Raw genomic sequence first — 23,674 nt, forward strand, 5'->3', positions numbered from 1 at the left:
GGCTCCTGGGTTGCTGCCTTCACTGTGTCTGCATTCAAGCCGAGGCTTCTTCTACAAATGCAGCTTCCCACACACAGGCAAGGGGAGGGGAATTGCGGCAGGAGCTGTGTGGGCCCACACTGTGCTGGGAGACATCAAGGATGCCTGGAGCCACCACTGCAGCCCTGTCAGCACCCACAGTAGGGCAGGACTGGCACAGCCAGTCCCCTGGCATTGCAGGAACATCTCCAAAGGGCAGCAGCTCTGCCAAGATGCTTGTTGACAAATACCATGCTTGTCTGCTGTGGGGGCAGTTCTCTAAACCAGGCCTGCTGGTTTCTATCCTTGCAGGACTGGACCCAGTTGCAGGCGCAGCTGCAGTCCTCCTCCCTGGGCTTCTCTCACAGGCTCCGCCATTCCTCTCCCAATCTTGGCCAAGCTGCAGGCTCGCTTTGGAAAAGGTTACTGCTTTGCTGCGTGCAGACTGACAGGCAATTGGCACCACAGTCTGGGAGCATTTTGGCAGCTTGCTCCTGCCACCCCCAAGGACTGCTGCCCCTGGAAAGGCCACCGCTGTGGCATGATCCTGAACCCAACAGGGCATTGTCATGTGTGACCAGCTGAAGGCATGGGGACAGAGGTGGGGCAGCATGGCAAGGTCTGGCACAGAGCTCCTCTCCACTCCCCTCTGCTCCAGCTCCTGTGCCATGCCGGGGCACGTGGAGACAGGTCTCCTGCAGCAGCAGGAACTGCTGGGAGGAGTCCCAGGGGGATCCTGTGCTCAGCCTCTGGTGTGGGGCTCCAGCCAGAGCAACGGGGCAGGAAGGGAGCACATTCAGGGCTCAGGCCCCACCTGCCCCCTGGGGGAAGATGTTCTGCAGAAGCTCATATGGGATGGGAGCCCACCTTGCTCAGCGGGGGCATCCCAAGAGAGGCTGGTGTGGCCATGTGCTAGTGTGGGTGCATGGGGCCGTGGCCTAGGAGCATCTCAGGGGAGAGACAGCCCCATGAGCCTGGTGCTGCTCTCCTGGCATCTCCTGGGACTTGCAGTGTTACACCTCTCGCCAGATGACGGCACCTGGCATGGCCACGGGCTGCCCGAAGGCTCCTGTTGCTCCCTCCCTCCTGCTCTGCCACCTGCTCTTCTTGCCCATGCCCAGACAAGTGCCAAGCACCTCCTACACACAAATTTCTTCCACTCCCATGAAAAATGTTCCCTGGTGCTATGATGCCAGCCAAGAGAGAGCAAGCACATTGACACCATTTGAGCACAGGTTGCAGGAGAAAAGTAAGACTATTCAGAGCTAGTGTGGAAAGGTTTTGGTAGTGGGGATCTATAGGGATGGCCTCTGTGAGAAGAGACCAGGGGCTGCCCCCATTTCAGACAGAGACATTTTCAGCCAGCTCCAAAATGGACCCACCGCTGCCCAAAGATATGGGGGGGAGGTGTTTTTAGTTTTGTTCTTATTTCTTGCTATACTACTTACTCTGTTAGTAACTGGCAATAAATGAAATTAATCTTCCCTAAGTCAAGTCTGTTTTGCCTGTGACGATAATTGGTGAGTTATGTCCTTGTCCTTATCTTGACACACGAGATTTTTCATCTTAGTTTCTCCACCTGTCCTGTTGAGGAAGGGGAGTGAGAGAGAGGCTTGGTGTGTATCTGACAGCCAGCCAAGGTCAACCCACCACAGCTAGATACTGGCAAATGCTTTTTACTTTGTATTTTTTAGACTAAGGGTTCATATGGGGGCATGTGGTGACAATTCATGAAGGCTGCTTCGAAAAATGCATGTCTGTCTCCTGCACAACATCCCCACCTTATTATGTCTCAGACACCATCTCTGTCGCTCCAGATGATGGTACATGAATGGTACCCATCCTCTGCCCTTCCAGTGCATATCTGTTTGACCCTTCTTCTTTCCTAGAACTCAGACACCCAAACTCCTGGCAGATGGAGCTGGGTGAGCATTTCAGCAGCTTTCTCCAGAAATAACGCAGGAAAAGTGACAAGATAAAGAGCAGTATTGCCTGAAATGACTCCTTTCAATGTTTCTCTGGTTTAGAACACATGAAACCAGGTACACAACAGGAACTGCAGAGGAGCATCTTTTGGGGAAAGGCCATGACCAATTAACTGGCAAGACACTGAGCAGCAGAAAGACAGATACCACCTACATAAGATGCAAATCTATCTTAGTGCTAATAATTGGCAATTATTTCAGCATTTTGTTTAAGGTCCACTGGCAGAGATGATCTGTGCGGTGACTTTCCTCAGTTTCCCCTTCCCACTCTCAGACCAGCCCTTGACCACCACTTGGCTCGTTTTAGTTCCTAGCAGATGCCTGAGGCAGCCCTTGTAATGTGCCTTGGAAGGGAGAAGGGGAGCCACAGGGAGAGGTAAGCTGAAACCTCTAAAAAGCTCAGCTCAGATCCTTGGGATTTGCTTTAAGTTTCACTCTACTTTTATGCAACTTAAAGGAGCCTTGAAGCAGTTTCGGGATAGACTGTCCATGCCCAAATCACCATTTCTACTGCTAAAATGAGAGAAAGGATGATTATCCACTGGTTAGCAGACATAATATAGCCAGAATACGAGCATGAGATGTGCTGCCCTCTGCAAGTGTAGGATCTCTAATCCTTCTTCTCTGCAGAAAAACTTTGATAGGTGCATTGATAACCACATTGTTCATCCCTACAGAGCACGTCCTCAGCACAGTAAAAGGAGTATCAGGCTTTGAGCTAGAACACAAGGTTAAAGTAATGACCATTGCTCTAAAAGTAGCCCCTGCAAAAGCCAGACCGTGATACAAACGTGCTATATACAAGAAATGCAAAAAGAATCCAGTTACAGAGCAAAAGAAGCATAAGGACATACAATCCCACTGTCCTCCACAAGTCTAAGAAGACAAAATTGACTGATATTAAAACAGCATGGTCTTCAAGAACTTCAGTAATAAACTGTAAGAGTTTGTGTTTGGGTTTGAGAACCATGGAACAGCAATCAGTATAATCCCATCATCATCTGAATCAGAAAGTGTAGAGATGACAGTGCAGGCAGTACTACCAGAAATGGAACATCATGAGTGGGACACCTCACTGCAGGACAACTCCAGTGTGGTGAAATCATAGTGGAGAAACAAAACTCTGAACAAAACTGTGTAAAAGAGATGCTGACTAGGGCTGGAGCTCCCCCAAAGACTGGCTGTGGGTAGGGGTAGGGATGAGGCAGGGGAGGGAGCCCTGGCCTTGCTGCTGAGTGGGATGCTGAGCAGGTGAAATCAGCTGTCCCAGTTGGTTCCCTGTTCAGGAACACCAATTCTGTCTTGAAAATGACTTTTTGCATTTGGCCTGCCATAGCCCAGCACTGGGCCCAAGGTACCGGGACTGGGCACAGGGCACTGTGTGTGTTGCCCATAGCCTGTGGCATGGTCCCCATGCCTGGTCCTGCTCCTGCTCACCCCTCCAGCTCAGGCCTCTCCAGCCAAGGTAGTGGGAGGGCTGGCAGCTGCCCTGGCACAGCAAGGCCCTGGCCAGTGCCGGAAAAACAGGATGGCTGCAGCTGGCACTCACCAGGGGGCAGGAAAAGCGTCGCCCGGATCCTCCTCTCTCGCACCGGGACTTTCCGCACCCCATCCCACAGGAACGCCTGCTTGTGCTGCGCCTGGGCCAGCAGCCGCCCGGGGGGCTCCCCATGGCTCTCAAACACCTCCAGCTGCAGGAGGAAGGGGCTCTGCACGTCCCGCTTCACCATATACCAGAAGGGCTTCTGGGGCTGCAAAGCCCAGAGCAGCCCCATGGGCTCCAGGCCAGAGAAGCTGCCTCCCGGCAGCGCGGGGCAGCGGGCGAGGTCCAGCTCCCCGTCGTCCCCCACCTGGTAGCGGGCGCAGGCCTGGAAGAGCTCGCCTGCCTCATCCCACGAGGATGTCCACAGTGTGACCTGCTGCCATGGGCCAAGGCCCTGCATGGCGATGGCCAGCGGCTCATCGAAGAGGCTGCAGGCGGAGAGGCGGATGGTGGGGGCCATAGGGGATGAGTGATGTGGAAATGCTGGACCAGAGAAACCTTGTCTGCCGTGACCACAACCATGCTTAGCAAAGAAAGCTGGGAGCAATCTGCAGCTGCTCCTGTGATCCACTCAGCTGCATCATGGTTGTATTTAAGCTGGAGGTCCTGGCTCCTATGCTGGGCAGCCAGTCATGGAGAGCTGCCTCTTCCTCCTGCCCTGGCACAGGTGGGACTGCTGGCTCCCCTCCCTTCCCCTCCCTTCCCCTCCCTTCCCCTCCCTTCCCCTCCCTTCCCCTCCCTTCCCCATGTGGCTGTTGTGAAGCCAGTGGTCCTTGTATGCTTCAAAAAGATGCTGTACCAGTCCCCCAAGGGGCTGATTATGAGAGCAAATAAAGCCTTGCTCTCTCACAGCTCTCCTGTCCTGTGCAGCTCCTCTTGGAAAAATTGGTGGATGTGCTCCCTGTAGCTACGTTTGTGTTTCTGCACTGCTCGGAAGCATGTGAGGGAACCCTCAGCATGGTCCTATTTTGTGAATACTAGGTAGTCAGAGGCATTGGGCAGACTCTCAGCAGATTTTCCTTGCCCATGAAGATTGCTTTTTCTCTCCCTCTGAAAGTGTCATGTGCTTTCTTATCTGGGATTTATATGTGCAGTCTAGCATCCATCCTCCCTCATATACTGGTTTCACCTCGTGTCGTCCAAAGAAAAATACCCGGCTCCCAGCGAAATCTCAGCTAATTACTTCAAGAAATTTTTATCCCATTTTCTCCCCATAATTCCAAAGCAAAAAGGATACTGCAGTCTTCTGAAAGAAGATTGTACTGACTATAAATCAAGCAGGAGAGGATGACCAAGGCATCTTGGTTAAGAAGAAGAAGCTGCCAGTCAGAGCACATACTTCTGAAGAGGAGAACCCGAGGCACAGAAGACAAACACCTCATCCAGCAAGAAGAGCTGGTTCCCAGCAGTCTGAGAGCTCTCAACCAGAGACCCTGGCATCCCAGTTATAACATCCCGTATCATATCCTTCCTGCAGCTCCGTGAGCTTTGAGATTTTTCCATTTACGGTGAGGCATTCAGGGTAAACCTGGTGAAATTCCTACACTGAAATATGTATTTCTGAGGCGGTGTTTTAAAATATGAGCTGAAGATATTAAGCATGTGTCCTGGTTTTGGCTGGGATAGAGTTAATTTTCTTTCTAGCAGCTGGTATAGTGTTATGTTTTGGATCTAGTATGAGAATAATGTTGATAACACACTGATGTTTTTAGTTGTTGCTAAGTACTGTTTATCCTAAGTCAAGGATTTTTCAGCTTCTCATGCCCAGCCAGCAAGAAGGCTGGAGGGGCACAACAAGCTGGGAGGGGACACAGCCAGGACAGCTGACCCAAACTGGCCAAAGAGCTATTCCATACCATATGACATCATGCCCGGTATATGAACTGGGGGAGCTGGCCAGGAGGGGCGGATCGCTGCTCAGGAACTAACTGGGCATTGGTCGGCGAGTGGTGAGCAACTGCATTGTGCATCACTTGTTTTGTATATTCTAATTATTTTATTATTATTATTGTAATTTTTAAATTATTATTATTATAATTATTATTATTTTCTTCCTTTCTGTCCTATTAAACTGTCTTTATCTAAACCCACGAGTGTTACTTTTTTTTCGATTCTCTCCCCCATCCTGCTGGGCAGGGGGGAGTGAGCGAGCAGCTGCGTGGTGCTTAATTGCTGGCTGGGGTTAAACCACGACAGCATGCAGAGAAGTAAACTCTTTTTTCTCTCGTTTATAGGTATGAAAACCCAGTTCTGGACAGGTCATACAGTAGTGGCACATGATGTGCTGGGAGATGTCAAGGCAGCCCTGGCAGTGCCTGTGGCAGCGTGGACTCGGCACAGCCAGTCCCTTGTCAGTGCAGGAGCATCTCCACAGGCAGCAGCTCTGCCCAGGCCTCGGTGTCCCACAGCTGCACAGGCTGTACCTGCCCACCCTGTCAGGCCAGCTGCCATGGGGGCAGTTCCCAAATGGCAAGGGCAAACACAGGGCAGGTTCTTGGGAGCCATCTGCCTTCAGGCCTGCTGGTTATTACCCTTGCAGGAATGGACCCAGGGGAAGGCGCAGCTGCAGCCCTCCTCCCCGTATCCGGGCTTCTCTCACAGGCTCTCCCTTCCCTCTCCCAAGCTGCAGGCTCCCTTTGGAAAGGGTTGCCCCTTTGCTGCATGCAGACCTGGGGCAAATTGTCCCCACAGTCTGGGAGACCTTTGAGATGGACTGATTCCCCTGGACAGCCCAGACAGCTCACCCAGGGGACATGATCCCACATGCAGCAGGGCATCACCATCATAGAGCCAGTGCTGTGCTCGAGGAGAGGGAAGCTCCCACTTGTCCCCAGCCTGGGGGCCTGCAACCTGCTCCACATGGGGCCAGCTGCAGGCATGGGGACAGTCATGTGGCAGCATGGCAAGGTCTGGCACAGAGCCCCTCTCCACTCCCCTCTGCCCCAGCTCCTTCAGGCCCCCCTGCCCCAGAAGCCCAGTGAGGGAGCATGTTTGGGCCTTGGGTCCCATCTTCCCCCGGGGAAAGATGTTCTGCAGAAGCTCATATGGGATGGGAGCCCACCTCATGCAGTGGGGGCATCCCAAGAGAGGCTGGTGCCACCCTGTACTGGGGTGGGTGCATGGGGTCGTGGCCTGGGAGCATCTCAGGGGAGACACAACCCCACGAGCCCAGTGCCGCTCTCCTGGCATCTCCTGGGACTTTGCAGTCTTGCAGTTCTCACCAAATGACAGCACCTGGTGTGGCCATGGGCTGCCCCAAAGCTCCTGTCGCTCCCTCCCTCCTTCTCTGCCCACGCTCAGACAGAGTGCCTTACCTGCAGTAGGGCAGGCCCACAGGTTTTGGCTGGGCTGGTTGGGAGCATGGATTACAAAATATCCTGGGTAGAGAAGGTCCTGGGAGTTTCATTTACTACTAATTCTCTTTTATCCATTCTGATCTCTTACGTAAATTTTGCAATCCAAACACAAAGCAGCAGGCGTACATCCTTTGAGAGAAGATTGCAGAACAGCTTCTCGGATGACCAGACCATATTGGGGCCACAAGTGGAAGTTACCAACCAGAGCACATCCTTCTAGAGGAGAGGTAAACCCAAGGCACAGAAGACACAGCCCTTCCAGAGAGAAGATCTCTCTCTCAGCAGCCTGAGAGCTCTTAACCGGAGACACCAGCACCACTACTTTTTCTAACACCCCATATTGCACAGTTTCTGCAGTTCAGCAATCAGAGATGTTTCCACTTGTGATGAGACATTCACTGTAAATGTGGTGAAATCTCTGCGCCAAAAGATGCATATGATGGAAGCTGCTTTAAAGTATGGGCTGAAGACAGTATACACATGGGGAGACCACAGTTATATGGAGAGTACAGAAATGTATTTAAAGTTCACATGCCACCAGCAAGATAAATGAGCATATTGCATATGATCTGTTCAATTAAGATCAATTCAAATGCTATCCCTTTTCTCAATGCCTGATCAAAAAAGATCAGGGAAATTACAGAAAATGTGAACCCAGTTCTACTCACAGCTGTAGGTATATCAAGCCATGTTATTGGGGTTATACTGGTGCAGGTGTGAACAATATTAATCCAATAAACAAAAAAGCATCTGTCAACTCAGGTCCTTTAGACCCGGGTGTGCTTGCTGGTGGGGTAGAATAAAGCCTAGATCTCTTGCCAAGCATCATCCCGGTCCTCTGAATGAGCCTTATGCTGCCTCATCCCCCATCTCAGATGGCCAGCTGGTTCAAAATGGACTTCTTGCTCCTGGTGAAGGGTGGAAAGGGGAGGAGAATATGTCTAGCATTTACTTTCTTTGAGATTGCAAACATTTTTCCAGTTTGATTAACAAAACACTTGTCTATGTTCAAGACTCAGTCAACTAATGCTGAACTGAACACCACTCGGGGCAAATGCCAGCACAACTTCGTAGCTGGACTGCAGCTGAAGGTAACTGGTGGGGACATTCAGGTACGCTGAGAGATTGCACAGAGTACATAGGGGTGACGGCAGCCACCAGGGTTTCTGCTGCATTAGCTGCAGGCACGCCCCCCCCCCCCCCCCCATGTCCCATCTGACACCCTGCCCCCTGCCCAACACTGGAAGCATAGGCAGGATGCTGCCCACATTATTAGTGTAAGGAATGACTCTCTCAAATCAGACTGCCATTGCTGGACCCAAAGGGTGGCATGACTCTTACCCACATTCAAAAGGCATTTGCACGATTGGCTCTTGCTGCCAGATGACCTGGACGCCAAATGTCCCTGGCAGCCCACTGGAGCCATGGCATCACTTACAATCCTGTGTTTGCTATCACTGATTGGGTGAGTCATCATATGGGTGCGTAGTTGCTCATATTTCCTACTACTTCTGCAAAGCTTTATTTTATAACATGCTGTCAGACCCCGTTACTGTTTGGACCACACCATCCCAGAGAAAATGGTGCCCTGTGCACTCACAGCATAGCACATACAGATGGGCCATTACCAAGTTGGGACTCACCAGACCTAACCTCAGCTTCTAAGAGTTGCTCATCTATCCAGACTGTTATCTAGACTTCTCCTGGCCTCAAAGGGAAAGAGAGTGACCCACAGCCTCTCAGCCACCTCCATACATATCCCTGTCCCTCCGGTCCTGCATTGCTCCACTCCAGCACTTCAGGCACAAGCGCTTCTGGAGGAACAGGCACGTGCAGCAGGTGTCCCCTGGATATATGCCAGGGACATAGCCCAAGCAAGCCTTGCCTTGCCTTGCCTTACAGCATGCAGAACATTCCCCTCAGTTAGCCATAGTGTGGCCTCTGGAGGATGAGACACTTCCCCAGGTCCATCAGACCAGAGCTGGCAGAGGGCTTGTGCCAGGTGCAGCCGGGGCAACAGCACCTCCTTCGGACAGCACCACTGTCCGAATCCAAAACCAGGACACTACCCCATTGCCTGATGGGGCAGAGAGGCTCTGGCTACTTGGTGAGTCTTAGTGCTCCGCAGTGGGGGGTCCTCCTTAAAGCAGCTGGTCCTTCCCCATACCCTCCCACACACAGGCAGGGAGATTGCAACTGAGGGGCACTTGCCGTGCTGGGAGATATCAAGGCTGCCTGGAGCCCTCGCTGCAGCCCTGGCAGTGTCCGTGGCAGGCACAGCCAGTCCCCTGGCCCCGCAGGAGCATCTCCAAAGGCAGCAGCTCTGCCCAGGCCCCTGGTGCCCCACGGCTGCACAGGCTGTACCTGCTTGTCAGGCCAGCTGCCACAGGGGCAGTTTCCAAATGGCAAGTGTAAACACAGGGCAGGTTCTTGGGAGCAATCTGCCTTCAGGCCTGCTGGTTATTATCCTTGCAGGAACGGACCCAGCGGAAGGTGCAGCTGCAGCCCCATACCCAGGCTTCTCTCCCAAACTCGGCGAAGCTGCAGGCTTCCTTTGGAAAAGGTTGCACCTTTCCCTGAATTCATACATGTGGGGAATTGGCAACAACAGTTTGGATGTTTAAAAAAATATGCTGGAGATCACCTACGGGTGGTGAATAGGATGAATCCAGACACTTACTAGGAGATCTAAGTACTAGTACGTAGCACTAGGAATACTAAGGGTATACCCAGGTTTCTGACAGACTGACTGTTTGATCAAGAACTGATTCTGATGTATCAGCCATCCCTTTCCTTCTGGCAGCCATCCTCAGGCCATTGATCAGATTGCTGTGTGGGGTTATCATGAGCGGTGAGGTCCGAGATGTGGTGAGAGGAAAACTGCACAGAGGAAGTGCCCTGTGGCAGATAATGTATGATCACTTAGAGGAGCAGAGCTGTCTCACCCGTAGATAGGCTGTAATACAAATATATTCTTGCACTTTTCCTGTTTCCTCCCAGTGACAGAATATCGACAGTAAGGCCTGAGAATAGTTTTAGCTAGCCTTTGGATGAGAAGTTTTCAGCTGGAATTCCAGGTGAATTTGCAAGGTGCATTTCCTGCCGTGGGCACGACAGCTTCACAGTTCCACTCGCCTTCTGCAAACCTCTTCACCACCATGAGGTCATTTTGGAAGCCCATTTCTGACTGAACCGCTTTAGGTCACATGGAGATGTCATCTCTAGAGCAGGGAAACAGAAAATAAAGGGCAGCTGTGGGAATGATGAAAGTCTCCTCCATTTTCTTGGTGAATGTATCCCAGGGAGATCTTCCATATGTAAGAAGTATAGAGAAGATCACAATGCCAGTTGTCTGAACATGTTTTCCTCTCCAATGCCAGATTCCCAGTGATAAAGTGTGACATCAGAAGGTTTAACAAGGGCTCTCACAAGCATACATGTTATCAGTAGGCTCAAGGCTATCGTAGCTGGTGCATCTGCCGTGGTGGAGCAATATGGGCTGGTCCCTCCTTCTCCTCAATGGGAGAAGCCCCTGCTTGGAGGCTGCTGATCCGTGTGCAGGTATGGGAAATTCTAACTGCTATGAAACATTATGAAATCAAGCAATTGCCTGTTTTCTCTTTATCAGCACCATTGCACTATAAAATCATCAGTACCCAAGAAGGGTACCTTTGGATCCAATATTATAAAAAGCCATAGAATATATACGCTCCAAATAAACACTCTAATTTAGAAATCAAGGGAATTGGGTGAACTTAATTTTGACCCATGCCTTCATACTTGATTGCATACATACTAGAAAGTGAGAGACCATGAAAGCAATGTCTGTGCTGTTAACTTAATGCAAATGGCTTTCTTTTCTAAATTTTGCAAAAGATGCCCTGTGCTTTTGGCCAAGCTATGTAGAGTTTTACTTGCTAGCCATTGTCCCTAAAATAAGGGTAATCATAGTTTTTTACCTCACCTCGGGCTGCAAATTGAAAAGTATTGATACTTAAGAAATATGGAGATCTTCAGTGCTGGAGGACATTAGAGAAGGATGAAGTATTGCTATTGCAAGTGTATTTGTAGAATTATTATGCATTCCATATTCCATTATTATTATTATGAATTCAAACATGGACGGAAAATGCATTCCTATTTTTATATAGGGAACAAAGCATGAAGCAGATAAATTGCTTTCTTATTCCGAAACTGAGAGATCAGTTTGTCACTAGGTCTGAAATCCTCCAGCACGTTTAGGCATCTCACCATTTTTCTCAGTGGAAGTCAGTGTAGTGATCCTGAAGGGAAGACCATTGTACATCAAGCAGTTAGTGACCCACAACAGAGTTAATGCGAGCACGCCCAGGCCTGCGCTGCGCTGCACGTACAGCGTGGCCTTCAGGCCTGTGCTGCGCTGCACAGATCCCCCGGCCGCAGGAGGAACTTGGCCAGCTCTTCCTTACAGAGGAGCCCGCAGGCAGCTCCCACCCCGTACCTGCGATTATGCCACCTGCATGGCCTTGCCTTTATGGAACAGTACAGCAAGACGTTCTCATGCGAACGTTGTTCTGTTTGACTGTAGACATGATAAATAGAGCTGTTTCCTTATATAAAAATCTTACAATACCTTGAAAGACCAAAAGGGGAGAATCTCTGCTATGGACCATGTCTGCATGGCGGGCTGCATGTGGGTCCGAGTCCTGTTACATGCTACACTGCTTGAGGTTCCCAGCATCTAAAGGGATGTAAGATTATCTATGCTCTTCTCTTCTGAGTGTTAGCTCTAATAAATAGCATTTTTAATGATACCTTACAGAATGCGAGTGCCTTTCTTACTGGGATCATAATGGACCAGCACCTCCTAGTGCAAAACATTTGGCGCAGTCAGCAGGTCTCAGTGAGAAATGCCTTTCTTGAGAAAGGACAAAGAAAAGAAAATCTGTGCCTGGCTGGCCCCGCACAAATCCGCGAGTATTTGCAGGGTGTTTAGCCCAGGCAGTTTCCCCAGTGGATTTAGAAACTGAGGAGGAATTATCAGAATGCCCCACCCCAGCTGAAGTGTTATGCTGTCTTAGAAAACAGGGGCCAGGGAAAGAAAAAGCTAAGGAGAATTTGTGCCATCTTTGGTTGTTATTAACATGCTTGAAACAAGACGTGGGGGTGCTTACAGCCAACGCAGAAAGAGCTGCATGAGCTACTGGTGCAGCTCTGCACCACAGCCCCCAAGCAGCCAGCTGCGGTGCAGGCGCCTGCCATACAGCTGCCCGTGGTGCAAGCGTCTGTGGTGCGGCCACCTGCGCTGCAAGTGCCTGCGGTGCAGGCAGCCATGGTGCAGGTGCCTGTGGTTGCAAGTGGGGCACACAGAGCAGCCCAGGAAGGGCACTACGGAGGCACGAGCTATTTGCTAGGGGGATGAATGGTGGGACAAGGACCGCTGATCCTCTGGTGAGGATGAGTAGACAGAAGGGTCAGAGGATGAGTGCAGCAACAGCATTTCTGTCCAGCTACTAGTGATTCACAAAGCAAAGCGGCCCCCAGGGGCACCTCAGCATGCTCTCGTGGCGTGTGATTTCACACTGCCCGAGTTTCAAGATTTAGCAAAAGTACATGGGCAAAAGAGGGGCGACAGGCTGGTGCACTGGCTGTTGCAAGTGTGGGACTTTGGAGAAGACAGTGTACACTTAAATCCTAAACAATTAGAGTGCGTGGGTGCCATCTTGCAAAACCCTGATGACACAGCAGCTCAGAGGAGCACAGGGTAATGCAGCCCACTCCTTGTAGGTATGGCTTCAGGAGGCTTTAAAGACAGAATATCCCTCACCTGCTGACTCCGACGATAGAACAGCATTGCGGACGAGTATATCTGAGGCTCGTCAGTATTTATGGGAACTGGCCACATGGCCAGGCATGTATTCATGTAACTTGTTAGGTCCTGATATGAAACTTTTTGCACCCAGCATGAAACCCCCCCATATTAGTGGGTGCCCCATTTGCCTTGAAAGGACCAGTAATTTCCTTGCTAGGGGCTGCTGCGGAAAAAACAGTGTGGGAGGTTATTCTATCACTAAGACAGCTCACCATTATCACACTGAAAAAGAGACAGAGCCTGATGCATTTCAAATGCAGCAGTTCACGTTCGCAGAACATCCTGCTGCGCTGTTCAGTAAGGGCAGGGCCCTGCAGGTGGCATCATCACTGGCACTGAGCGGGAACTGCCTGCAGGCTCCATTCTAGGAAGAGTTGGCTAGTTTTTCCTGTGCCAAGGGATCTCTGCAGCACAGCACAGGCCTGAAGGCCGCGCCGTATGCGCAGTGGGGCACAGCACAGGCACACAGAACAGTGAACATCACCAAATTTGCCTGTGAGCAATGAGAGTACTTCCCACAGTAGGGCAGGCTGCTTTAAAGCACTGTGTAAACACACAGATGATTTACAGACTACAAGAAAGTTCACTAGCTTCCTGAAGTTACCTAGGGTGTAGTAATATGGCTGGTGAAAGGAAAAAATAAAAAATCAAGCACTTCCCTTCTCTAGTCACTCAGCCATGCAGAATCGCTCCTAGAGCAGATACCTGTTTTAATCAGAACATTTGATTTCTCTACCCACTCCGAAGCCCTTCCGCCCGCAGATGAGATACTGTGATCCAGTCTGCTGATTCACACCTAGCAGGTGTAAGGCGAGAGCAAGACAGAACACTTTCTAAACAAAGGTATGTTTATTTTGTTAAAAAATAAGAGTTACACTTGCACCAGAGGCTTCTTCGTAGTCAGAATGCCCTTCTCAAACAGGAGCGTGGCTAGAGAAATCTTGTCCTCCAAGGTTTCACATGGAAGGGTATCCACACTGACGTGGTTTGGATAGGAAGACAGGAGAAATTCGATACTGTCTGTATACTCGGGATCTATCTCAAGGAACTTGGGTTCTTCCTTGTGATACACTCTTGAGTTTTCTGTCGTGTAATACAGCATCACGCCTGCTTCTTCATTACACAATCTAACGACGCCATGGCGGAGGAGACGTACTTCTGTGTCTTTTGTTATCCGTATATCGACATCGCAGGGGCCTCCATCTTGCCACCGGGCCGGGAAGCCATACACACTCTGCGCCTTTTCACTTTGCGTAAGCACTGGGGGGAGACAGTCGTGAAGGAACGACTTGGCTCTCTGATCCACCGCAGCATCAATGGGTGCGTAGTTAACGAGTTTCTTTATCAGGCTCTGCACCTTCTCCATAAAGGCCGTTCGGCGAGCGTCGACTGCATCCGAGTTGGCGACCCCCATGTACCCCAGGTAGTCCATGGGAAGACCTTGCCGGTACTCCACGTCCTCCTCCAGGGCCATCTGCAGGGCAGCTGGGAGGAGCTTCTCCAGGAGGTCCCCCCAGGAGTTCCTCTGGTAGGAAGACACAGTGATGTGGAGCGAGTGTGCGTCAGGGAGACAGTCGCCCTGGTGGATAAAGCCGCGGGGGAAGTACAGCAGGTCCCCGGCCTCCAGCACCGTCTCTAGCACAGGCTCACCGAGCTCAGCCTGCGTGAGGTTTGCACTGGAGAACTGGGGCAGCACCTCAGCGTCCGTCCGGGGGCTGTAGACACGCCAGTGCTTCTTCCCCTCCAGCTGCAGCACGAAGGCCTCGATGTCATCGTAGTGGGGGGCGAAGCCCTGCGTCCCCGGTGGCGTGAGGTACGTGTTGGCCCCTGCCATGCTGCTGAATTGCTCCTGCAGGATGGAGAGCAAGTGCCAGACGGTGGGGGAGAAGGCCTGGGGGCTGAGGAGCCGCAGGGAGCAGCCGTTCTGGTAGAAGTCCCAGACGATGGCGGGCAGGGCTGGGCCGGACGGGTTGTGCGTCTCCCGCACCCCCTCGGCGTAGCTGGTCACGTCCAGGTGGGTCCCGAAGTGCACCTCGCCGCCTCGCAGGGCGGCGTCGAAGTCGGCCGTGGAGAAGAGTCCCGCGTAGTAGCTGGGGTCGCCCCTCCGCACCAGCAGCGGCGCCCGCTCCCAGTGCCGCCCCAGGAACTCCCCCGGCGCCACCGGGGCCACCAACCACCGGAACAGCTCGGCCGCCCGCTGCCGGCTGTCCTCCAGCCGCCCCAGCCGCCGCAGCAGCCCCACCACGCCGCCGCCGCCGTCGCCCTCTCCCGCCGGCCGCGGGCCGCCCTGCCGCTTCGCCTCAGGGCTGCCGGCCGGCGCCTTGGCCCGCTCCGGGCGGTTGAGGGGCGCGGCGGCGCTCGGCGGCGGCTGCGGCGGGGCCTCCGGCTCCGCGCCGCGCCTCGGCCGCGCCTCGGCCCGCTCCACGCGGCTGGGGGGCGCGGCGGCGCTCGGCGGCGGTGGCGGCGGGGCCTCCGGCTCCGGGCCGCCGCTTCCCGCCCCGCCGCGCCTCGGGCGCGCCTTGGCCCGCCTGCCGCCCGCGGGCAGCGGCGGCCCGCGGCGGCGCCTCTCTAGCCGCCCGGCCCCCGCCGCCCGGCGGTACACCGAGAGCGCCGAGAGGCGCCCCAGCCGCCGCCGCTGCTCCTCCGCGCCGCCCGCCGCCATGGCTGGCCGCCTGCCCGCCGCGCCGGGCCTCTTCCGCCAGGCTGCTTCCGCCGGAGCCTTTGCGTGTGAGTGCACCCGGGAGCGGCCCGGACACGGGATTTCAGGGGAGATAGACCCCGCGTGGAAAGCCCGCACGTCTGCCCGCGGAAGGAAGTTTTAAATGTGTCCTTGTGATGCTGTATAAAACGGAATGTCTTATGTTTTATCATCATGTCCCCTTAAAATATACCAGGCTTATTTCCTCCCCCCAGCCCCGAAAAAGGAAAGGTGAGGCAATTCCACTAGGAACTAATGCAGATAGATCTGTTCCCTGGCTGGAAAGCTTCGTTCTGTTAGTACGCTCTAAGTACGTGCAGAAAAGATTTTTTCTGAAGGTGTACCACAAGGATATGCTTTTGGACAGCGTGCAATTACTTTGCAGCCTAATGAGGCGAGATGACTTAAGATCTATTTCATAAGGTTCTGTTGCGCAAGGAATAGAAATCCGAGTTGGATGGAGCCAATTATGGTGTGCCATCCCTCCTCCCCTTTCTTGTGCTTCTAATGGAGATGCAAGGTGAAAGGCTGTGTCCTCTCGAAGGATCCCAAAACCCAAAAGGCTGTCATGTCACGTGGGGGGGGGGTGGGGGGTGGGGGGGTGTTTGCCAAATCCACTAACTGCCTAATAACCTGGGCAGACCTTTGTTCTCTCTCCATCTCTCTCCTAGACCTGAAGCTTCCCAGAAGGACAGCGTCAGTGGCACTGCAGGTACCCAGGCAGCCTGAGGGCTTCTCTGCGCTTCCAGAGGCTGCAGCTTCGGCACAGGAAGCCTTGCTGGAGGGTAGAGGACAGACCAGCAAGAGACAGCTCATGGCAAATGTGAAAAACTGTAGAGGTTTGTATTGTCAGACTGTGTTGATGCTTTTCTGATCAAGAACAAGCTTCAGTGCAAGAAATTCACTATGCAATACTTCTGTGAGAAGAATCTTTGATGGACTCCCGATAATTCATGGGAATGGATTTTGCATGAGAATTTCATCTCCAGAGGCTGCTGTGAGTCTAAAGCATTTAACTGGAGCAATTACCCAAGTATGTCCAGGAACCCTCTGGTTCACAAGGGTGTTATTAGCCTCTCACAGATATGAATATTAGCTTCGCACAATATGTTAAACAAGCAGCTAACATTCACAAGGCATGTGCAGATCTGTTGCGTGGGCCACTTAGCGTACCGGGCCTAGCATACAAAGCTGAAAAGCAAATTTTCACCTCTTTTAACTTTACCATTGCCAGGGTTTCAACCCACACCTACATTTCAGTTTTACCACAATTCAGGAGCAGAAATCATTAGTCAGGCCTAATAAGCATGAGTTCAGCTGTTAAGTCTTAATTCTAGAACAGATGCAGACATCTTAGAGGTTTAAGGTTTTTTGAATTGCCTTAAAAACAACACAAATCAGCCTCACATCCTGTCACTGTGCTACAAGCAGCCAAGACCCATTTTGTATATATGCAATAACAACTATTTTCATTTTGGAGGTATTTTTCTGACAGAATTTGGCCGGCACAGCCTTTGTAGCCAAAGCTGTGGGAAGAGCAACAGCAGTAGAAAATTGTCCTGTTTGTACCATGATGGTTTTAGCTAAAGGAGCCAGATTTTAGACGTGCATAGGCAACACTAGCCTCCGATTTAACGTCTTGAACGTTTTCGGCTTTGCCAGCAGGTGGCAGAGGCCGATCAGCGCTCTGCACCCCTGCAGCGGGAAACACGCGTGGAAGGGGATATCGGATTTTCCTGGCAAGATGACTGGCGTGGATGGGGTTTAAAACGAGAGGGAAGTGCAAGCAGCCTGTGCGTGCATGTCTAGACTGGAAGAGAAGAGAAGGGTGAACTCTATTTCAATCCATTCTTTGTTTTCCCAAGGTTAAGCCCTGCTTACCAGAATAATCTTATCAGCTGAAACCGTTTCAACAGAACTGGGCCCTTAACGAAACCGAGATGCAGGGGCTTTGAAATATGGTAGAAGTTAGGTTATTGTAAGCTTTAATTATACGTAAGCATGGCTAAATAGGCTTGGGAGGGAGAAGACCTTTGAAAAATCTGGGTGTCTGGGTTGTTATTTGTGTTACTGTTTAATTTACTGGAGTGCAACAGATCCTTCTCAGAAGAAGCTGGGCACTGTACACAGAGCCTGACCTGAGTTACACCAGAATATCTGTAATGACTGCAGCAAAGCTATTCTGGATGTTTACCAGTACGGCAGGTTCAAAGTCTCATTCGAGGGCTCTGATCTTCATACGGATGTCACTTTCTACCACTGAGAGACAGATGATTGACATTGGATTTTTTTTTGATGTATAACAAAGTCTCAGAGTGAAGGACACAGTGGAAAATAATGGTGGTGAAATCTCTATAACAATAAAATGTTTCTTTTGACAATTTAGCCTTTCTAATAGTAAATGCTTTCAAGAATAAAGAATGTTGCTATTTTTCTGCGCTACACAAGAAAGGGTTTTGACCTAAGGCAAAAAGAGAGAGCTTCAGTATCACTTACAGAGTACTGAGATGGTTGTCTAGGAATAGCCACAAGGTCTACATGCTGTTTTCATTCATTGTCCAGTATTTCAAGGGAATTTGTTGTAAAGAAAGAACAGTGTCACGTACAGCTCTTTAAATAAACAAAAGGAAAGTAGCACAGATCTCTGAATGATTAGGTGGTCCCCAGCTGCTGCTCACATAGACAGAGTAGCAACTGGAGGCTCAATTAAATTTCTTAATTAGAATGTAGCACAAAGTTACTCAGATTTTATGAGCATATAAGCTGCATTGCCAAGAGCCACACGTGTTTTATTTAAGAGGACATAAAAAATGTGGCGAGTACAACTTATTAAAGAGCCACAAGTGACTTCAAAGGAAATAAATAAATGGCACCTCAAAGAGACGTAGGGTTCATTTGATATTGTAACCTTATGCCATTCCCTGTTCAAATAATGGAAATCTCGCGTTTAAAGAGCAGTTCGGGTGAGGCCTGATCCTGCAAAGCTATGAGCAGTCTTCACTAATGAGTGGAAAGGGCAAAATCCTTTGCAATTCTCTGCGTATTGGATACTCAGTTGTTCACCACCATGCAAACTGCCCAGTACTTTCTCTGTGTTCCCGGCAAACCATTAATGTAAACCAGTCACTTTTAGAAAGTTAAACTCAGTTTAATCCTTTTTCTCATTATTACTTTGCTGGCAACCTTCCTTTTGCACTGTCAGTTTTGTTCTCATGCCAAAAGCAATACCCAGTAAGGAAAAAGAACATTTCAAGCCTTCACTAACAGGTTTCCTTAGCTGACAATCTTTCTCATACAGCCTAGTGACATCCAGTATGTCATCACTGGAAGGACACTGGGCTGGATTGTGAAGCCCGCTCCTCACTGTGAAAGCTATAAAGTTCACTGCCAGATAACAAGACTGAAAGCTAATTCAGGAACTGTTTCTCAAGAGCTATCCTCTGGCCCCCCTCATCAGAGTGAATGCACTCACTCACTGAAGCATCTCTTGGCAGAGATTCTGGCCTCTCTCCAGCTGCCTCTCTCTTCTCAGGAATTTTCTTATTCAGTGACTGGTTGTGGTCTTTAATCCTGGTTATCTTGTACACAGAGCCCCACTGAGAAAAGAAGCCTTCCCTGCCATGGAACAGTCCAATTAAAACAACTTTATAAAAACAATAATTACAAGGTCCAGTCCTCCCTATGAAATTATCTTTTTGGAGGGATTTGGAAGCACAGACATTTTCTCTTGTCCCGTGTGACACTAAAATAGATACTTCGTAAGTTAAAGCTGAATTTACATAATGTATTTGAGTAGGACCTTCAACTGAGCTTACTCACCCCCTTGACGCAGCATGCGTACTTTGAAAGCATTTTGAAATAATTTTATGAGGGTTTTTGCGCTCTTAATAGACACCATCTAGCATTTGGTAGCATTGAGCAGATACCATCTGCAGTGACTCCGTAGGCAGTGACTAAACACAAAGCTGCAGACTCCAAGACTCCGGTCTTGTTGCTTTTCAGTGGAAGGAGAGAAGTAAATGGCCATGAGGGGGAACTCCCCACCCTAAAATGAAAGCAAAGAGAACCTGAATGAAGTATTTGCCTCATAGGATTAATCACATCTAGACAACCGAGATAGAAGGTACAGTCAAGCTGTTCCTGCATGCATCGCGTATCTTGTGCTAGAGAATATTCTTTTGATATGCACAGACCATGGCTCTTGACAAGCTGTTTGGGTGATGCTTTTCCATGGAAGAAAGATTTTAAAGGATTCTTGCTATTCACATCCTTTCTGTATTAATGATGGCAACTGCATAGCTTTGCTCATTAAGTATATTTATGCCCACTATTCCAAAATGAACATATAGCCGTGCTAACATATAGCACTACCATTCAACATTTGCTTCTTCTGTAAGTTTCACCTTTTCAGAAGCCTTGCAAAAGACTTTACCTTTTATTTCCTGTAAAAGCTGCCTACACTGAAGTTTTTCTGAAGTACTCTGAAATTGCTTGCTCACCTCTGATGCAGCACTACCAAGATGGAAATATCGTGCAAACAGGATGTCTTGGTTTAGCAACCGTATTGTTCAGATCTGCTCAGAGCATGATAGGAGAAAGCCCACGTGGTACTTGCTTATTTGCTTCCTGTAGTAGATTTGTATTGCTACTAGACAATATGGCACCTCCTAGAAGTACTTTTGAACATTTGCAGTGCTCATTCACACACACAAGCTCCCACTGTTTTACCTGTATTGTCAAAAAGATGAAATTCCTCTTGGGAGAGCACAGTTATAGCAGCATAAAAATGCTTATGTTGTAGTATTTATACTGGTATGGCTTGTTCCTAGAAGGAATAATATTACGGTGTGATTAGAGAAGGGAGATTTAATCACTGACGCTGTTTTAGATAACCAATAGGGGAGAACAATGTTAACCCTCCGGGTATCTGCAATGAGGACATGGAGTTTGCATTATCATGAGTGCGTGTGTAATATACTCTCAGGTCCTTAGGGGATAGCGTACTATCCTGCTGTCCCACTGAGACCAGGAAGGATCTTGGCTAGAAAGGCACTGCTGACCGGAATAAGTGGGCATGAGAGGAATAGCCAAGTCCATTAATCCTGCATATTACCCACGGAGCCCTGTTCTCAGTGTTAAAGAAAAGGTGGAAAGGGAGAAATTGGGTTGGGTCTCTTGGGAATGCTACGAAGTCTCTCCCAATTCTTTGTTATCTGTAAGGATTAAAGCACCTTGAAGCCTTGCTTCCAGTATCAGGCCTTGGAGAATTAATTTCCCCCCTCGGATGGAAACTCTCTGTGGGAAGACTGACTACACAGAACGTGACTCGGACCCGTGGCGCAGCACTGTGAATGTGCAGTTTGCTATGTTAGATGCTCAGCTTGTCCAGCTAGGTGACCTCTAGGGTCATCTTCCTTTCCTTTCCCACCACAGCCCCCTTTCCCTTCGATCACCAATGACTATATGGGGAGGTCAAGTTAGGGAGAGATACAAACAGCCGAGCAGAGAAGCGGTAATGGCAACAAATCAATTTAACTATCTAATAAATATTTGTAAAAGCTATATATAGCTGAAGCATACATTAGAACTTTATTTACAATAGCATGTCCTGGCCTTTTCCTTGCTAGCCCTCAAATACTTTCATTTGGAAGTAGAGCATCTTTATAACATGGGAATTGTTCCTTAGAAATTAAGGTTTAGGGCACCATGTTTTATAAAAATTTTTGTCAGAAATGCAGAGGCTGCGAATAAGATGAAGAGTTACACCGAAGCTACTGGGAATGCAATATTTTAAGAGCTATGCCAGGGCAGGAATGTTTTCATAAAATCAGAAGAAAACTCAGGACTGGTAGAAATGTCTGGTCTGTCTAGTCATTTTGGGACATGTTTGGCTCAAACATAGCTGTGTCGTGCTGCTGGCTGACAGCAGCAGTCTGAGAGTAATTGAGAAGCAACTGTGAGAGTCAAGGCAGCTCTCTGCTTTGGTTTTGCTTTCCAAGCAGAGGGATATGCAAAAAGATGTAAGGGGGAAAAAAAAGGTACCTTCTTCTTAGTTTAATTCGTGTACAAGGGATGATTTGGGGGTCAGAGCATCAGTCTGAAACTCGGAGCCAGTGTCACGCTCATACTTCTGCCCAAGTACCTCCTGTGTGAACTTGGTAAATGATTTTTGCACATGATGTTCTGAAATTCCCACCGATTTCAGTTGCTTTATTTTCTGATGTTTGCCAGTTAACATTAAGGCCCATGTTCTTTGTTGCTCTGTTTCTTTGCTTGATTCAGAAACAAAGAGGAATAAGGGGGATGGTGCATGCAGGGAGAAGATAATGATGCAGAGAAACCTCATGTAATCTTTGCATTTCAATTTCCCGAGTTTTTTTTTTTTTTGCAGCTGAGCGCTCTGGGAACTGTTCTGGCTTGCATTTTGGATGAAGTAGCTGCTTGAAAGTCTGGTGAGAGGAGGCAGCTGTTGAAAATATGCATTCTGGATAATGCGTTCAGGCCAAGCCCTGTACGCGCAGTCACATGGGTGCTGCACACAGAGGATTCCCCTGGGTAACTTCCCTTTGAAGCGCAGCCTCCTTGCTGAATTCAGCACCTGGTACTGCCTCCGCTTTGAAAATGGAGGCACACTTGTCTTTCTTGGGCTGAAGGAAGGAAACCCAAGAACATTTTGGATCTCAGAAAGTCCCAATCATGGAGGTTAATGTGTGGCAGAGAGGAGCCTGCTTGCGTTTCCCCTGCAACCCCGGCCTCTAGCCGATGGAGGACATTACGTGTGCAATTTCTGGAGAGCTGGCATTAGCAGCACGTTTCACTGCAGCCCCTGGGGAAGGCGTCACTTATCACATGCAGTTTACTGGGGGGAAACCGAGGTGGCACCGGGCCCCGCGGCTGGGCCTGTGGGAGCCATCCTCCTCGGCCTCCTCCCCCTGCCACCACTGCCGCCAGCCCACGCCAGGGCGGCTGCCTCTCCTGCGAGGGGCTCTCCAGAAGCCGCCAGTGGGTCTCCCTGCTCGGGGAAAAGTCCCCACAGCGGCAGCACCAGTGCCAGGTTTTGGGCAGGCGCCTGCCCCCGAGCTTTCTTTCACGGCAGGCAGTGGCGTGGGGCCCGCTTTCACGCTGGAGGAGCCCGGCCACCAAGCTCCCTGGACTCCAGAGCTTCGGAGAACGGAGCCCCCAGAGCAGGGTGGCTCTGCTCTGTGGCCCTGCCTGCCCAGAAGCCGCCTTGCTGCTGTGAGGGAACGAGACCCACGGCAGAGCCAAACCGGAGACAGGCGGCGAACCGCTCTGTGGAAGGCACATCCCCACTTAGCGCATCAGTGGGACGCCGGCCGACGGGTCTCCGGGAGCCGGGCGGGGGCCCTGACCCCCTCACTAAGGACCGGCCGCCGTGGCCCAGCTAGCAGCCGCCCGCCTTCCCGCCGCGCAACGCAACTGTTCGCCGCGCCAACGCAGCCTAACCCCGAGTGGGGAGGCGGGCCCATCGCCGCAGCTGGCACCTCTGGCAACCTATCCTGGCATTCTGCTCCGACCGCTTCAGCCAATCAGGAGCGGCAACAAAAGAGTGGGGGCGCCAAAGACCCGGCGTGAATAAAACACCCGGGACCCGTGGGCGGAGAGAGGTGGGATCGGGACTTTGACGAGCAGCTCCTCGCAGCAATCCAAAGGCTGGACGACGGGGCGAGTGGCCAGTAGGCCGCCGGGATGGGCGTGGCGGGCGGCGGGGGCGGGAGCAGTTGCCGGGGGGGGGGGGCGGGGGGGGGGGAGCGGCAGCGGCGCTGCTCGGTGGCGACGGGCGGCTGAGGAGGCGCCGGAGGGAGGAGGCTGCGGGCAGCAGGTGAGGGCGGCCGGGCCGGGCCGGGCCAGGCTGCGGCAGGCGGGGGCCGGAGCCGGAGCCGTGGGTGGGTGTGGTGGGGGCGTGCGAGCCCCGAGGGGCGCGGGGGGTTCCGGGCGCGGGGGGGCGCCGGAGGCGGGGGAAGCCGGGGGGGGGGCGGTGGGGGCGGTGGTGCCCAGGGAAAGTGCGTGCGGGGGCCGGGGGAGCGGCGAGGGCGCCCTCCGGTCCCCGCTCCGGGGGGCAGTGGGGTGGGCCCCGGCGCGATCCCCAGGGTGGGGTGGGGTGGGGCGGGGGCCCGGCGCAGGTGGAGCCCGCGGGGTGCGGCCGCGGGGGCGAAGGCCCTGCGGGGAGCACCGAGCCGCCCGCCCCGGGGAGCGACCCCCGGG

The 23,674-nt window shown here is 51.3% G+C and overlaps 3 protein-coding genes across 12 annotated transcripts in view; 1 reads left to right on the top strand and 2 right to left on the bottom strand.

Moving 5' to 3' along the window:
* Positions 1-3,436: 3,436 nt before the first annotated feature.
* Positions 3,437-4,006, bottom strand: LOC127016521 (acyl-coenzyme A thioesterase 5-like). Its single transcript, XM_050897063.1, has one exon. The coding sequence runs from the start codon at positions 4,004-4,006 to the stop codon at positions 3,437-3,439; it is 570 nt and encodes a 189-aa protein (XP_050753020.1).
* Positions 4,007-13,601: 9,595 nt separating this feature from the next.
* RIOX1 (ribosomal oxygenase 1) lies at positions 13,602-15,415 on the bottom strand. Its single transcript, XM_050897621.1, has one exon. It carries the CDS (start codon positions 15,413-15,415, stop codon positions 13,625-13,627), a length of 1,791 nt encoding a protein of 596 aa, XP_050753578.1. The 3' UTR covers positions 13,602-13,624.
* Positions 15,416-23,260: 7,845 nt separating this feature from the next.
* Positions 23,261-23,674, top strand: part of NUMB (NUMB endocytic adaptor protein) — a 98,239-nt gene continuing 97,825 nt past the window's right edge. For all 10 annotated transcript variants that reach the window (XM_050896829.1, XM_050896834.1, XM_050896830.1 and 7 more), the window contains exon 1: positions 23,261-23,291. The gene's annotated coding sequence lies outside the window, so the exon portion shown is untranslated. The remainder of the gene's footprint in view (positions 23,292-23,674) is intronic.

The sequence above is a fragment of the Gymnogyps californianus genome, chromosome 5 (genome assembly GCF_018139145.2).
Source record: "Gymnogyps californianus isolate 813 chromosome 5, ASM1813914v2, whole genome shotgun sequence".
Lineage (NCBI taxonomy): Eukaryota > Metazoa > Chordata > Aves > Accipitriformes > Cathartidae > Gymnogyps > Gymnogyps californianus.

Excerpts from the sequence above, each read along its gene's own strand:
- LOC127016521 (XM_050897063.1), bottom strand. The coding sequence starts at position 4,006 with ATGGCCCCCACCATCCGCCTCTCCGCCTGCAGCCTCTTCGATGAGCCG.
- RIOX1 (XM_050897621.1), bottom strand. The coding sequence starts at position 15,415 with ATGGCGGCGGGCGGCGCGGAGGAGCAGCGGCGGCGGCTGGGGCGCCTC.